The 17,083-nt window shown below is 33.4% G+C and overlaps 1 protein-coding gene across 1 annotated transcript; it reads left to right on the top strand.

The window, feature by feature from the left end:
* Nucleotides 1-15,575: 15,575 nt before the first annotated feature.
* Nucleotides 15,576-16,475, top strand: LOC131655591 (NDR1/HIN1-like protein 26). The gene has a single exon (XM_058925431.1). The coding sequence runs from the start codon at nucleotides 15,701-15,703 to the stop codon at nucleotides 16,325-16,327; it is 627 nt and encodes a 208-aa protein (XP_058781414.1). The 5' UTR covers nucleotides 15,576-15,700; the 3' UTR covers nucleotides 16,328-16,475.
* Nucleotides 16,476-17,083: the final 608 nt, after the last annotated feature.

Below are 17,083 nucleotides of genomic sequence, written 5' to 3'. Positions count from 1 at the left end.
AATTCAAAAAAAAAAAATTAACTTCGGAGATGCATCTTCGAAGCTGGGGTAATTGGGGGATTTCGCTGGGGCTGACCCCCATAGGGAGGTGGGTAAAGAAAAATTCTAATTTTTTGTATTTTTAAACTTAAAAACTGCAGTGCCCGTGAGATTAGTCTTCCCCGCTCTCACTTTTTTACTGAACAGGTCAAATTTTATGTTTGCACTCTCAACTATATCCGCTCCGTCCGTCCTATTTTTTTTTAGTTTTGCAAAACAAACTTTAACAGAAAAGAAAAGGGCATGCCCATTTATCATCCTACAAATATTACAAAGAATTGCTACAACACATTCATTGTAATATCCCTTTATACATCAATAAACCTCGTGACGTTTGTAAAATTTTTAAAACATAAGTATTTGTCTTTTAATTCTTAATATATGTTGACATTCAAGGGACTTTATGTCACTTTTATTTAAATCTATAAGTATATTCTTGCAATTGTTGATGAGAAATTTATGTTTACATGACTTAAACTCTTGAAATACTCCCTCCGTTCCTTTTTAAGTGTCGTTTTAGCAAAAAGCTCTTCAACCAATATAGTGGATTATTAAAGTTACTTTTCCTAATATACCCTTATTTATTTTTCTTTTTCCAAATAAATTCAATCATAAACTCTTTTTTTTCAATAACTATTTGAAAATTTTGAGGTGAAGTTAATGAGAAAATAAGGGTATAAATGACAAATTATAACATTAAATTATAAAACGACACTTAAATAGGAACATAAAAATTCTTCTAAAATGACACTTAAAAAGGAACGGAGGGAGTATTAAATATAGCTGAATACTTTGATACTCTTGAATTTAATTGAATATCGATACTTTTAATCAATCAAACATTATAATTTATTGTCATGTCATGTTTTTAGTTTATTTTATTTTAAATTAAATTTTAAATATAATTTACACTAAAGATACAGATAGTCAACTTAACTTTGTGTGTACCAAAAAATTTACCTTTAATTAAATTTAAAAAAAGACAATTACTTGCTTATTTTATTGCTTTAAGGAATATTAATGGTCTTTAGTTTTCCATCATTTATTTTTAAATTTAAGGAAATTATTCACCAAAAGGCACTTCAACAAAATGTCCGGGTTGACTGAAGGTATTAACATATTTTAAGCATAGCTAAATCATTAATATTGCAATCTCATCTACCATGTGCTTCATATTTTTGCATTACACATGTTTTCTATCTTCTCAGTTATTATTCCCACACAAGTCCTAAACAACTGAGTTAGGAAAGTTGACTGCGCATATTAAAGAAGAAGTTATGTGTTAGAAAAGGTCAGTAGGAATTGTGCAAATTTGACGTATAAAGATATATAATTCTTTGCTAATTCTTATTAAATATCAATAGGAATAGGTAATCGGCTCACGAGTCCAACTCACGGCTTTACCATGGTATATGGACTTTTTAAGTCATTTGAGTTTGTTTCAGATCCAAAAACAACATTTTAATATTTTCTATTTTATTTCTGTTTTAGATTAAAAGCCCACTAGAGTTTCTTTTTCAGTATTTAAACACTTTTGAGAATGGCGGTCAAGGTTATCTTTTATCATAATAAAATTCAATAGTTTTCTCTTTCCGGTAGATTCTAGAGTTTTATCTGACAGGTTTGTTGCTTGCAAACTTGTCGCTTCACGATTCAGGTTGCGTCAGGTAGCATCAGAATAAGTTTTCTCCTATTTCTTTTTGTAGCTTGGTCAAACATGGGAAATCAACCATTATCCAGAGCAAACCTTGAGGGAATTACCACAACTTTTACCATGGCCCTAACTGCTTTGATTGAAGAGATGGCGACTTTAACAACTTAGATGAACAACGCCAACAACAACGGGAACCAACGCAGATACATGATAAGGGAACCGATTAGGGTTCCGCGAGGTGGAAACAATTATGTTGTTATTGCTGAAAAATTGAGTTATGAAGAAGAAAAATACGACAAGAAAAAGATATTTGATCATGTGAATTGACATAACCATGACAATTGAGTGAAGTCTGATATTTCATTATTCTATGGAACGATCGGAGTGGATGAGTTTCACGATTAGCATCATTAGCATATTGATGCTGACAGATTCTTCGACGTCATGGGCAGAGGAAAAGAACAAGCAAGTTAAGATGGTGGCGGTCAGGCTGAAGAGTAATACTGATGTCTAGTGGGATAAGCTTGTTACTCATAGGTAAAGGAAAAGAAAATGGTCAATCATATACTGACGACAAATGAAACAATTGATGTCGGAGCTGTTTTTACTAGAGGATTTGTAGCATATTCTTTATAAGATGCATATTGAGTGTGTTCAAGGAAATATAACTATGGCCAAATACATAGTTAAGTTTATGCGTTTCTATGAGCGTGATAAATTGGGAGAATCAGAGAGCCATAAGGTAGCTTGATACATCAATGACTTAAAGTGATATTTGCAGGAGAAGATAAATTATTTGAAGTTGTCCACAAAACCCCATGAGAAGCCATATACCTTCGGTTGGGTAAGCAAAGGCTCCCAAGTTCGAGTAACACTAGCCTGTAGAGTTCATATCTCCATCAGAAAGCATTATGCAGAAGAGGTACTAAGTGATGTTCTTGATTTGAAGGTTTATCAAATTTTATTTGATATACCTAGAAAGTTTGATAATGATGTCACCTATCGAGGACGAGATAGCATGATGATGTTTACATGGGGCACACATAAAATTGCTATGGCTCCTAGTTTACACTTTGATAAGAATCCAAGAGGAAAAAAGTTTAGTTTCTTGGTGATGACTCGGAGTGAAAAGGAGTTTGATGAGGCTGTTATTGAAACTGAATATTTTTTCCAATGGTGATTAAAGTGTCGATGAATGTTGTAAAAAAGGAAATAACATTTCCTGAAGAAGTGCTAGATATCCTAGAGGATTTCAAGGAGTTGATCATAGAGGAACAACTAAATAATTTGCCTCATATGTGAGATATTCTACATCAGATTGACCTAATTGCAGGTTCTAGCTTACCAAACCTTCCTCACAATCGCATGAGCTATAAGGAGAATGAGATTTTAAGCGAGAAGATTGATGATTTCTTGAAGAAAGATTCATTTGTGATAGCATGAGTCCCCGTGCAGTATCGGTTCTTCTAGTCCCTAAGAAAGGAAATCGGTGGTAGATAAATCAGTGGTATATGTGTGTTGATAGTAGAGTCATCAATAAGATAATTATCAAGTATCATTTTCCAAATTCCCGTTTGTAAGACATGTTTGACGAGTTGGAAGGATATAAGGTGTTTTCGAAAATAGATTTGTGTAGTGGATATTATCAGAAGACTTAGAGATGAATGGAAGACATCTTTCAAGAACAAAGATAGGCTATATGAGTGGTTGGTGATGCCTGTTAGGTTATCAAAAACCCATAACACCTTCATGAGATTGATGAATCAAGTTCTACATCCATTTACTAGTTCTTTCATTGTGGTTTATTTTGATGATATTCTGATTTACAGTAAGAACAAGAAAGAACTTTTAGAGCATCCAACTATACATTAATATGAAAAATTGTACATTAATCATCAATAAATTACTCTTCCTAGGCTTTGTTGTTGGTGAAGAAAGGATTCAGGTTAATGAAGATAAGGTGTGAGCTATCAGGAATTGGCCACACCTAAATCAGTGACTGAGCTTCGTATCTTTCATGGTCTAGCCACCTTCTATAGGAGGTTTATAAAGGATTTTAGTACTATCATTGCATATATTATTGAATGCTTGAAGAAATGGGAAGTTCAATTAGGGGTTTAAGCAAGAGCAAAGTTTTGCATTGATTAAGGAGAACCTATGTACCGCCTCAGTATTAACACTTCCAGATTTTGGCAAAGTGTTCCAAGTTGAATATGATGCCAGTGGAGTGGGAATATGATTTGTGTTTTCTTAGGAGAAAAGAACAATGGCCTTTTCAGTGATATATTAAGTGATGCTCTCTAGAAATGGAGTACTTATGATCAAGAATTCTATGTAGTCTTTAGAGCTCTACGCTTGTGGGAACATTATTTGGTTTAGAAAGAATTCATTTTCTTCCCTAACCATCAAGCTTTGAAGTTTCTTCACAGCCAGGAGGTAATAAACAAGACGCGTGCTCCATGGGTGAGTTTTCACCAGAAATTTCATTTTATTATTCAGTATAAGTCAGGAGCTCTTAAAAATGTAGCAGATGCATTGAGTAAGAAGGCTTCCATGCTAATTAACTTAGTGCAGGAGATAGTAGGCTTTGAGTTCCTGAAAGAGTTGTATGAAAGTGATGTTGAATTCAAGGAATTATGGGCCAAGTGTAGTGAAAAGCATCCTTGTGCGGACTTTCATATTTGTGATGGCTATCTTTTTTAAAAGGGATAGGTTATGCATCCCTTGCTCGTCTTTAAGAGATAAGTTGCTTTGATATCTGCATGGTGGTGGTCTTAGTGGTCATTTGGGTTGAGACAGGATCATTGCTATACTAGTGGAGAGATTTTATCGACCACACTTGAGGAGTGAAGTTGATGCTATAGTTAGGGGGTGTTATACTTGTCATGTTTTTAAAGGCCAGTCTCAAAATACTGATCTTTGTATGCCTTTACCCATTCCTGATCTTTGTACACAGAGAGGCGTAGATTTTGTTTTCTTTGTAGTAGAGAGATTCTCCAAGATGACACGCTTCATTACTTGTAAGAAGACCGCTGGTGCGTTCAATATAGCCAAAAAAATCATCGAGTTTGTGCATTTTCATAGGGTTCCTACGCCAATTACTTCATACAAGGGCACCAAATTTCTCTGTCATTTTTGTTTTCTTTTTGGATATTGTTTGGAATAGCATTGAACAGAAGTCCTACAACTCATTCTGAAACAAATGGAAAAACTGAGGTAGCCAACTAACTTTGGGGAATATGATTCGGAGTGTATGTGAGGATTAGTCGAAACAATAGGATTTAGTTTTACCTCATGTCAAATTTGCTTACAACAACGTTATGCACTCAGATACATTAGTTTCTTACTAAATAAAGTAAGCTTTACATCAATACTTTTTACACACTCCTTCTCTGCCATTTTCCTTTTCTTATTCAAAACAAAAACCAATAATTAGTATCAAGATCTATCTTCTTACGGGACCTATCAAATGGATACAGAGTCAAATTTTTCAAAAGTTGCTCCTCCTCTCTTTGATGGGGACAACTATGACCTTTGGGTAGTAAGAATTGATTCTTAACTTAAAGCTTTAGACCTTTGGGAAGTTGTAGAAGAGGATTATGAAGTTCCTCCACTGCCGAATAATTCTACTATGGCTTAGTTAAAATATCATAAGGATACAAAACAATGAAGGAAAAGGCAAAATCCTATATTTTTTCAGGTGTTTTAGAAATAGTTTTCACTAGCAGCATGACCCTTTAAAAACCAAAAGTAATATGTGACTATTTGAAGGAAGAATAGTCAAAGAACACTCAAACGAATTTGATAATAGAATTTAAATTGCAAAGAATGAAAGAGTTTAAGATAATCAAATAATACCCAGACAAATTGTTTTCCATTGCAAATAAACTTAGATTACTTGGTACTAACTTTGTTGACTCCAGAATTGTAAAAAAAAAGTAGTTACAGTGCTAAAAATATACGGGGCATCTCTAACCCCATTAGAGAGCATAAAGTATCTTTGTAAGATCACTTTAACAGAAGTTATACATGCCTTGCAAGCCCGAGAGTAGCGAAGGCTTATGAGGCAAGATCGTATGGTAGAAGTCGTTTTACCATCAAAGAGCCACCAATCAAACTCTACGAAGAACCATCCAACAAGTAGTGAAAATGCTGCAAATAGTTACAACAAATGAAAGGTTAGAAAGAAAAGTTATTCACCTTGTCAACACTTTGGAAAAATGGGTCACTGTTGAATAGTATTTTCAAGGCAAATATTTTTATATCGTATCCACAGAGATTGGGTGATATTACTTCCGTTCTATAGTTACTATTATTTTAAGTTCGAAAGGTAACAAAATTGTTTTGTTTTGAATCACTATTTTTCTAATCAAGATAATTATAAGACAATAAACTAAAACTTGTTTCAATAATAAAAGAATGACAAGATTGGTTTTGGTTTCACTATTCCTATCTTCTATGTGACTTTAACAACTAATGTATAACTTCAATAGCAATGACAATGTTCTAGTATTCTCTCAACAACATTTATGTCTAAATGAAATTGTGATGGTTAGTATATCAATCTTTAGACGATCTCTCCATCTAACTATCAATATACTAAGCTTAAACGTTTGACACAATAGAAAAGTAATGAATAAACTTATCTCTACAATTTATTCATAACTTGATAAAATGCTTTAGATCAAGATTTGAAATATATTTCTCAACTACAATCCAAATCGAAATATGAAAGAAAGAACAAAATCATTAATCCATTTCAATACTAATGAAGTTCATACAAAAGTGCTAGAGACAATACATAGTTAACAAGAATAGCTACTACCTTCAATCTTGTCAAAGAGTGATTTAGCTACTCATCACCATTATGGACAACACAAGCAATAGAGAGGAATCAATGGGCATCAATCTTGCTTTCACAATCTGAATGAGAATCCCCTTCCAAAACCTCTCTAAAACCCTAAGTAATATGTGGTGCTTAGTTAAAAGATACAATGATAAGCTTATCTCTTCTTATTCTCAACTTAAGGTACAAATTAGTCTATTTCGTAATTAAAGAGTTGGGCCCAAAACATGACGCATGGCCCCAAATTAATAAAACAGCATTGCTGGCGCAGGCCAGTTCGCGGTGCCAACTTCTGTTCGCGGCGCGTCCTGAGTGATTCCTCACATCCTTGCTTGGTTATTCTTTTGATCTTGTGTCTAAACCACTCTTTGATGCATATTATCTGCAAAACTAGCAAATCTTGTGAAATACCTATTCCATTCAAATGAAAACAAGAATACTTACATATTTGCATATTGTGCACTGAACATGTGAATTGAATCAAAATTGGTTAAAGGGACCAATAAAAAAGGTGAAATTTACTATTATTTGGTCCCTAACAGTCACCCACCATTTAAATGTTAAAGAAGGCCAGATGTAAAGTGAAGTAAGTGCAACAAGATAGGTCATGAAGATGTGATTTATAGAGCAAAAATTAAACAAGTTACAGTTGAAGCAGAAAATGAATAAGAGGAGGAGGAATATCATTTTTTTGTTGAAACATGTTTTTCAAGCAATATCTCATGAGTCATGGTTGATTGATAGTTATTTCACAAACCACATGACTTATGGGGAAAAAATTTCAAGCAATTGGAGGGCATTAAAGTCAAATGGGTCGAAATTGGAAATAAAAGTAGATATAATAAGCCACTCAGGTACAAAAAATCTCAATGATGTTCTATATGTACCCCTAATTAATCAAAACTTTCTTAATATTTGACAACTACTTAAAAAAGGATACAAAATTACTTTTTAAGATAAAAATTGTATAATCAAGGACCCAACAGACCAAGAAATGTTTAAAATTGAAATAAAGAGAAAGAGCTTTCCATTCGATCCAATGAAGGATGAGCAAAACAAAGAAATTGAGGAAATTAAATTAATAGAGAAATTGAGGAAATTAAGTTTTGGGGAGAAAAACATAATTTAAATTAAATAAAACCAACTATTTTTATTAATACACTAAAAGGAATTAGAGTTATGAGTTGTTTGAGAAGAAAAAAGTTGTCAGCAGAGTCAGAGAGGACCCTAACAAAGCAAGAAGTATGAGAAAAGAGAGATCTTATTGTTGTAACTTGAAGCTTGCTGCGAATTCGAGGTAAATGGGAAACTGCTCATACTATAGGTGTTTAAGCATGAAGGATAAAGAGGATTCCTTATCCTCTTTCCCTTTTCCCTTTCTATTTGCTTCCATTGATGAGTTTTTGTGAATCTTGGTATGGTTTGGACAAAATCTCTCTTGATTGATGTGTTATTGTATAAAATTTATGATATGCTAATAACTAATTTTCGTGCAAATCTATATGAGTAATTTTGAGTTTGATGTTCATGTTGATATATTGTGATTTTATGAGCTTGATGATGCATTTGTGGCTTAATTGATGAAATAAATGATTAATCTATGTACTGTGATGTGTTAAATGTTATGTGATTGATGTATGATGTTGATTTCATGGTGTGAATTTCTTGGGCATGTTTAAATATGATTGGATATGGTTTGGTGTCATACCCCAAAATTTGCCCATCTCATTTCATCTGCAAAGCTCATGTATAAGTGCAAGACTCAAAGGGTAAGCTAAGGCACACTCTCCTAAGTAGAGATCATCCTGAATTAGGGTTTTGCATCCTCTGAAGGAAATTGATGAATCAAGGTCTCCAAGGGATTTCATATGGCTTATTAGGTTTCAAAATACCTTTTATAACAAAATTCAAGCTTCAATTCCAAAGATTGCTCAGATAATCAATAGTCGACTAGTTTGACCTAAAAGTCAACTGTGGTCAAAGTACACTCAAAATTCCTGATTTTTGGTAAACATCCTCATTTGAAGTATCATTCATCATTTGATCAAGGATTGATCATGATTCATCAAGGAAATTTCAGAAATCAATAAAACTCAAAGTTTCTAAATTAGGGTTTTTGACCTAAAAGTCAACTAAACTTTGACCAGCCATAACTTTCACATGGAACATCAGAAATTCTCTATCCAAGGCCTATCTTGAAGGAAATTGAATTCTCTACAACTTTGTCTCTCACATGCCAAGGCCAAAAATGCTTTATTTGAGAGATATGGTCCTAAAGATTATAGGTCCTTTTTGAAAGTCAACCAAAAGCAGTTTTTTGTCAAAGCCCATATCATCAAGATAAAATCCTTAAATGGAAAAAAGGTTACAAAGTGTCTTGTAGAGGACATCTTGAGGTTTCCAAAAAGTCATATAACTCTTCCATATCTTAAAAATTTAGGGAGATATGCCTTGTCAAAGTCGGACAAATTTGAGTGAAAAATATGAAGCAAATATGGTTCAAAAGGAGTTTTCTTGAAAATGGGCCCAAGTTTTTAAGATCCAATCTGGTCTTCAAGTTATCCAAGACATCCCATTAAGTGGCCACGAATTATTGAGATTAATTTGATTTTATATGAATTTTTCATTCATTTAAAAATGATATAATTCATGAAAATCAAATATTTGATTAGAGATATTGTATGAATCAAATTCAATCATCAATAACACCTCATAATGAATCAAAATTCGTGCAAAATAGTATTGGTAAGATTGGATTGAAATTGATCACATTTTAGGAAGCTTGCAAATCAAATCTCCAACAATTGCCAATCTTGGTTTCAAAGAGATTTAGCATGGAATTTGTACCCTAATTCATTCCTCTATAAGTATACAATAAATCCAAGGCAGTATGAGACGAATTGAGAAGGATTTGATGAAGTTAGAACCTTAACAAAAAGCTAAAAACCGTGGAGAAGAAGCAAGTGGCAGATTCAGACCGAACAAAGCTTCAAACCTTAGCCCTTGGTCCTCCCTGAAGTGTTCCCGATCATTACAAGGCGTCAACACATCCAGAACTCGGCCTCATACACCTCGGTTTGCACCACTTTTTTTTAAGTTTCAATTTCCATGTTTCATGCTTTATAAATGTGATTCGATCGCATATTCATGTTTATTTTGATGTTTGGAACGTCCCTGTATGGTTTGATTTAAGCTTAGGTGCAGGAATCAGAATACACCATGGCTAGGGTTCCAACCTCATGAATTGGGGAACCTTTGCCATAGATGATTTTAGACCAAATTAATGGTCCCACTGGGTTCGTGGGGTCGTATATAGTTGATCTGGGCTATTACCTGGTGTTTTCTTGCACTAATTTGCAGGTTTGGGTGAGAAAGACTTATAGCCACGCCAATAAACCGTTGGTATAGCCTACTGCCAAGGAAACCGTGGCCATAGACCTGGTTTTTTTCAGGGATGGAGACAAAGCTGGGCGCGAAACAGGCTTTCAAATTTTGGTTAACGTATATTTAATACATTATGAGTTGAGTGCGCATTATTAACAGCATATGAATTTGGCACAACTGGCTAAGGAGGAAATTTGCTTACCCAAGAGGCGCGGGTTCGATCCCTAGCGTCTCAAATTTCCGTTCTATTTTTTCAACAAAGATTACTTGTAGATTTTGTGTGTATGTCCCACGCGTGACTATCATACACCTTCATCCTTCAGCCGCTGGATCTTCGTGAGATTCAATCCAATGACGCTGGAAACGCTCCCTACCATGCATCTCCAAACTCTCACCACACAGGATCAACGCCCAGGTTTTTTAATCCTTTTTTATTTTTATTTTATAAACTATTTTCTTTATATTTTCTTTTTAACTAAACTTTGGCACAACTGGCTAAGGAGGAAATTTGCTTACCCAAGAGGCGCGGGTTCGATCCCTAGCGTCTCAAATTTCCCTTCTATTTTTTCAACAAAGATTACTTGCAGATTTTGTGTGTATGTCCCACGCGTGACTATCATACACCTTCATCCTTCAGCCGCTGGATCTTCGTGAGATTCAATCCAATGACGCTGGAAACGCTCCCTACCATGCATCTCCAAACTCTCACCACACAGGATCAACGCCCAGGTTTTTTAATCCTTTTTTATTTTTATTTTATAAACTATTTTCTTTATATTTTCTTTTTAACTAAACTTTGGCACAACTGGCTAAGGAGGAAATTTGCTTACCCAAGAGGCGCGGGTTCGATCCCTAGCGTCTCAAATTTCCGTTCTATTTTTTCAACAAAGATTACTTGTAGATTTTGTGTGTATGTCCCACGCGTGACTATCATACACCTTCATCCTTCAGCCGCTGGATCTTCGTGAGATTCAATCCAATGACGCTGGAAACGCTCCCTACCATGCATCTCCAAACTCTCACCACACAGGATCAACGCCCAGGTTTTTTAATCCTTTTTTATTTTTATTTTATAAACTATTTTCTTTATATTTTCTTTTTAACTAAACTTTGGCACAACTGGCTAAGGAGGAAATTTGCTTACCCAAGAGGCGCGGGTTCGATCCCTAGCGTCTCAAATTTCCCTTCTATTTTTTCAACAAAGATTACTTGCAGATTTTGTGTGTATGTCCCACGCGTGACTATCATACACCTTCATCCTTCAGCCGCTGGATCTTCGTGAGATTCAATCCAATGACGCTGGAAACGCTCCCTACCATGCATCTCCAAACTCTCACCACACAGGATCAACGCCCAGGTTTTTTAATCCTTTTTTATTTTTATTTTATAAACTATTTTCTTTATATTTTCTTTTTAACTAAACTTTGGCACAACTGGCTAAGGAGGAAATTTGCTTACCCAAGAGGCGCGGGTTCGATCCCTAGCGTCTCAAATTTCCCTTCTATTTTTTCAACAAAGATTACTTGCAGATTTTGTGTGTATGTCCCACGCGTGACTATCATACACCTTCATCCTTCAGCCGCTGGATCTTCGTGAGATTCAATCCAATGACGCTGGAAACGCTCCCTACCATGCATCTCCAAACTCTCACCACACAGGATCAACGCCCAGGTTTTTTAATCCTTTTTTATTTTTATTTTATAAACTATTTTCTTTATATTTTCTTTTTAACTAAACTTTGGCACAACTGGCTAAGGAGGAAATTTGCTTACCCAAGAGGCGCGGGTTCGATCCCTAGCGTCTCAAATTTCCCTTCTATTTTTTCAACAAAGATTACTTGCAGATTTTGTGTGTATGTCCCACGCGTGACTATCATACACCTTCATCCTTCAGCCGCTGGATCTTCGTGAGATTCAATCCAATGACGCTGGAAACGCTCCCTACCATGCATCTCCAAACTCTCACCACACAGGATCAACGCCCAGGTTTTTTAATCCTTTTTTATTTTTATTTTATAAACTATTTTCTTTATATTTTCTTTTTAACTAAACTTTGGCACAACTGGCTAAGGAGGAAATTTGCTTACCCAAGAGGCGCGGGTTCGATCCCTAGCGTCTCAAATTTCCCTTCTATTTTTTCAACAAAGATTACTTGCAGATTTTGTGTGTATGTCCCACGCGTGACTATCATACACCTTCATCCTTCAGCCGCTGGATCTTCGTGAGATTCAATCCAATGACGCTGGAAACGCTCCCTACCATGCATCTCCAAACTCTCACCACACAGGATCAACGCCCAGGTTTTTTAATCCTTTTTTATTTTTATTTTATAAACTATTTTCTTTATATTTTCTTTTTAACTAAACTTTGGCACAACTGGCTAAGGAGGAAATTTGCTTACCCAAGAGGCGCGGGTTCGATCCCTAGCGTCTCAAATTTCCCTTCTATTTTTTCAACAAAGATTACTTGCAGATTTTGTGTGTATGTCCCACGCGTGACTATCATACACCTTCATCCTTCAGCCGCTGGATCTTCGTGAGATTCAATCCAATGACGCTGGAAACGCTCCCTACCATGCATCTCCAAACTCTCACCACACAGGATCAACGCCCAGGTTTTTTAATCCTTTTTTATTTTTATTTTATAAACTATTTTCTTTATATTTTCTTTTTAACTAAACTTTGTTTTAATCCTTTTAAAAAAAACTTACTCCCTTTTTTAATTAAAATAACAATTTATTTTTAATTAACTTTTAATTTAGTAATTAAATTAGTTAATTATTTTTAAATTAACTTTAGTTTTTTAATTATATTTAGTTTAGTTTAGGATTAATATTTAATTAGGTTAATAATTAGTTTTAATTTAAATTTTTAGAATTAATTTAATTAGGTTCTTTTTAGGATAATTAGATAATTAATTTTAGGTTAATTAATTAATTAGATTTTAGATTAACTAAATTAGGCTTAGATAATTTAATCAGATTAGGTTTTTTAATTGATTAGGGTTTGTGATCAAAATTTTAAACACTAACCCTAGTTTAGGTTTTTAACTTGCTTCGTTATATTAACCATGGTTAACTTGTGCGCATTCGGGGTTTGCCATTGCCTTGTTGAATTCCTGTCGTCTGCCTAAATTATTCATATGTTGCAAGGTTTACAAACTAGATTGGTCCCCTGCAACAATCGATTAGTTCCCTGCTTCGGTTGACAAAATGTTGAGAAAAATCCAGGTGACAATAGATTGGCTATTATTCATGAGTTTAGAAGTGAGATTTTGAGAAAAATCCAGGTGACAATAGATTGGTCCCCTGCAACAATCGATTAGTTCCCTGCTTCGGTTGACAAAATGTTGGACAAAATGTTTAGAAAAATTGATTGGTTCCCCGATTTTCGCCATAACTTGAGTTCTGTAACTATGATTAAGGCGTGGTTTGAAGCATTAGATGTTTCTTGTGTTGGAAGATGGCATAGTTGGCCTTCTTCATTTTTGTTATTCATGTTGTTTAGTTTATGCGTGTCGCTCTGATAGTGTAACACTTAGGTTGGGATTATTTCATGTTTTTCCGCGAGTTGTTGATGTTATTTGATTCATGATTTGAATGAAGTTGGTTTTATTTCATGAGATAAAATAAGATATGTTTTAATTGTTTAATTCCACTGGTATCTTATTTTATGTCGAGAAAGATGTTTATACTGAGAAAATGTAGCACTCTTTTTTAGTTATTATTTTTGGCATGTTTTATAAACTAAGCGCTTAGGGTGTTACAAATTGTGTTAGTGAATTGCACTTGAAGGCAACAAAAAGTGTTGTAAGATACATTAAAGGAACTGTCCATTATGGAGTCAAGTAGAGCAGACTCAAAGACATCAAAATATTTGGCTATTTAGACAGCGATTTTGCAGGTAGCCTGGATGATATGAAGAGTACTTCAGGGTATTGTTTTAACATATGTTTAAGTACTTTCTCCTGGTGTTCCCAGAAGTTGTGGCTCATTCAACAGCAGAAGTTGAGTTTATAGTTGCAACATCAGGGATAAAACAATGTATTTGGTTAAGGAATGTCTTAGTAGATTAGAGTATAAAGCAAGAGCAAATGACACTGATCAAGAAGACCATTAAATCCATTATTTCATGGAAAGGCCAATCACTTTAATGTCAAGTTATTTTACTTAAGAGAAATGCAAGAAAATGATAATGTAAGTTTGGTTTATTGTAAAACAGAAGATCAAACTGATGATATGTTTATCAAGTCGTTTCCACTTAGCATGTTTGAATTTTTAAGGAATAAGTTTGAAATTTGTAGCCTCCAATACAAGGGGGAGTGTTGAAACTTGCCTGTAGAAACTGCAATTTTTAATTTGAATAAGTCAATTATTTAGTTGTTAGTAGACAAGTTAGTTTTCTATTTTTCAATAGACTAGTTAATTTCCTATTTGTTTTCTACTTAATTAGTAGTAGTGGTTTTGCTAAAATCATGGAGCACTATTTTCCATTCACTTATTCTTATTTTTTTATATTTAAATATTAGTTTCTCATTAAATAAAAGTAAGTTTTACACCAATACTTTTTGTACACTCTTTCAATGTCATTTTCCTTTTCTTATTCAAAATAAAAACATAATAGATATATTTCAAGAGATAAAAGTATTTCGACCAAAAATAAAATGAGTGAAATAGTTATATATATATATATATATATATATATATATATATATATATATATATATATATATATATATATATATATATATATATATATATATATATATATATATATATATATATATATAAAAGTTATCAACACTTACTCCACACCTTAACCATTAATTTTTTTCAATATAATGGGTAAAATTAATAAGTAATTAAATATGGAGAGAGAAAATCAATATTCATTAATTTTAACCATTAGAAAGTGTTGATAACTTACTCTTGGAATAAATATAACCCTCCTCATATATATATATATATATATATATATATATATATATATATATATATATATATATATATATATATATATATATATATATATATATATATATATATATATATATATATGACGTATCATATGAGTATGACATTTTTATGTGAGAACATGAGAAGAAATCTAAACCATTAGATTTTAAAATAAATTGTTGAGATGATGTGTCATTTTTTTCTCTTTCCTCCATTATTAAAATAAATGAAGGAAGAGAGAGAAAAAAAGAATGACACATAATCTCAACCATTTATTTTAAAATCTAATGGTTCAGATTCATTGTCAAACAATATAGTTGGTTATTATGAAAAATGACAACAATGAATCACGACCATTAAATTTTTATTTGTTGATTTTAATTGACTAGATTGACTTCTCTTTCTATGATCCTTAATATTTATTTTAAATCAACATAAAAAGAGAAACCAATTCAGTTAATTAAAATCAACAAATAAAAATTTAATGGTCGTGATTCATTGTTCCCATTTCTCATAATAACCAAGTGTTCTCACTTGTTAAAAACTAAAATTAAAACAATATTAATGAGACGTGAGTGTGACATGTTAGGATATTCCCACACATCAAGCAATAATCCAGTTTACCACTTTAATTTCTTTGAATTATTTGCATATACTAATCACCACATTAAGGAGCTTAGAGCTACTAATTAAAAGCATGATATAGCACACAATAATTGCTGCTTTTTCCTCTCTTTATAACCCACCCCACCCTCTCTTCCTTAACGTTGTAAACATCCTTCCATTCAACCTTCATCTCTCTCTCACACACACAAACAAAAACAATGTCTGTAATCACAATACAATCTCCAAAACATTGTGCAACAAAACAAGTCCTCAAAATAGAAAGAAACTACAAGAAAATCTTCTTTGCTTTCTCAACATTTTTCACCACAATCCTCTTACTCATACTCCTCATCTATTTCATCCTCAAACCCTCCAAACCTCAATTCTCCCTCCAAGAACTTGACATCTATCAACTCAACCTCACAGGACCAATCCTCAACTCATCAATCCAACTGACCCTCCTCTCCAAAAATCCAAACCAGAAAGTTAGCATCTACTACGACGAGTTTCAAGTTTATGCAACTTACAAGAATCAACAGATAACCAGTGATTCATATGTGCCACCCTTTTACCAAGGACAGCAAGAGAGTAATCTTCTGTCATCTTCTTTGGTAGGAAATGGTTTACCTGTTGCTCCTTCCATTGGTTATCAAATGGGCCATGATCAAGCTTCTGGAAGATTGGGTTTGAACCTTAAAGTTAATGGAAAGCTTCGTTGGAAAATTGGAACATGGGTTTCTGGTCGTTACAGGTTTAATGTTAACTGTGTTTCTGTTGTGGCGTTTGGAATTGGAACCTCCATGAATGTGGCTCCTATGACTTCTCAGTGTTCTACCATAATATAAATATATTGTTAATTAGAGAGTTATATATGTAAGTTCTTCATGTTTTTTCGGTTTTGTTTTTTTGATATTGAAAGTTATTTTGCAGCCACTATGTGATTTGTAAATAAAATATATGAATGATATAAGTAAAAGTATGATGTTCCAGACAGGATTTGATGTTTGAATTGGTTTGACTATGTGTATGATAAACGGGGTAAGATGAAAAGAAGCTATGATGAATTAATGGATTTTCATGGTCTCATAGCTTTTTATGAGTGGGTGAATGAGTAGATTTTGGGCCACTTTTGTTTCTTTGTTTGTTTTTTGTGGATACAAAAGAAAATAAAGATTATGGTTGAAGAATATGTAGATGAGATTCCAAGAAGATGAAAGAAATTAAAGTGGAGAAGTTTTTTTTGCTTTGTTTGGAGAATCTGCAGATTTTACATGTCAATTTCTCAACTTTAAGAAGTTTTTTTATATGTAGCAAAAAAGTTCATAACTATTATACACACTAGTGAAAATCATGGTTCGAATCTTACCGTTCACAACATCCAACTTAACAATATCGACTTTTGTCCGGTGTACTAAGATTTGTGGATGTTTTAGTGAATAATTTAAGATCAAATGTGTATGTTAAGACTCTAATATAAAATAAAAATGGTACAACTAGTATAAAGTGAGGTTACTTTTTAAGGATTAAAAAAGAAAGACCAAAAATCACTCTACCTGCAGGTCCCTACATTAGTAACTGATATATAGCATTAAAATGGCCAT

Source organism: Vicia villosa, linkage group LG3 (assembly GCF_029867415.1).
Source record: "Vicia villosa cultivar HV-30 ecotype Madison, WI linkage group LG3, Vvil1.0, whole genome shotgun sequence".
In the NCBI taxonomy this organism is placed as follows: domain Eukaryota; kingdom Viridiplantae; phylum Streptophyta; class Magnoliopsida; order Fabales; family Fabaceae; genus Vicia; species Vicia villosa.
Note: the sequence above shows the minus strand (reverse complement) of the source record. Positions and strands in the feature narration are given on the sequence as shown.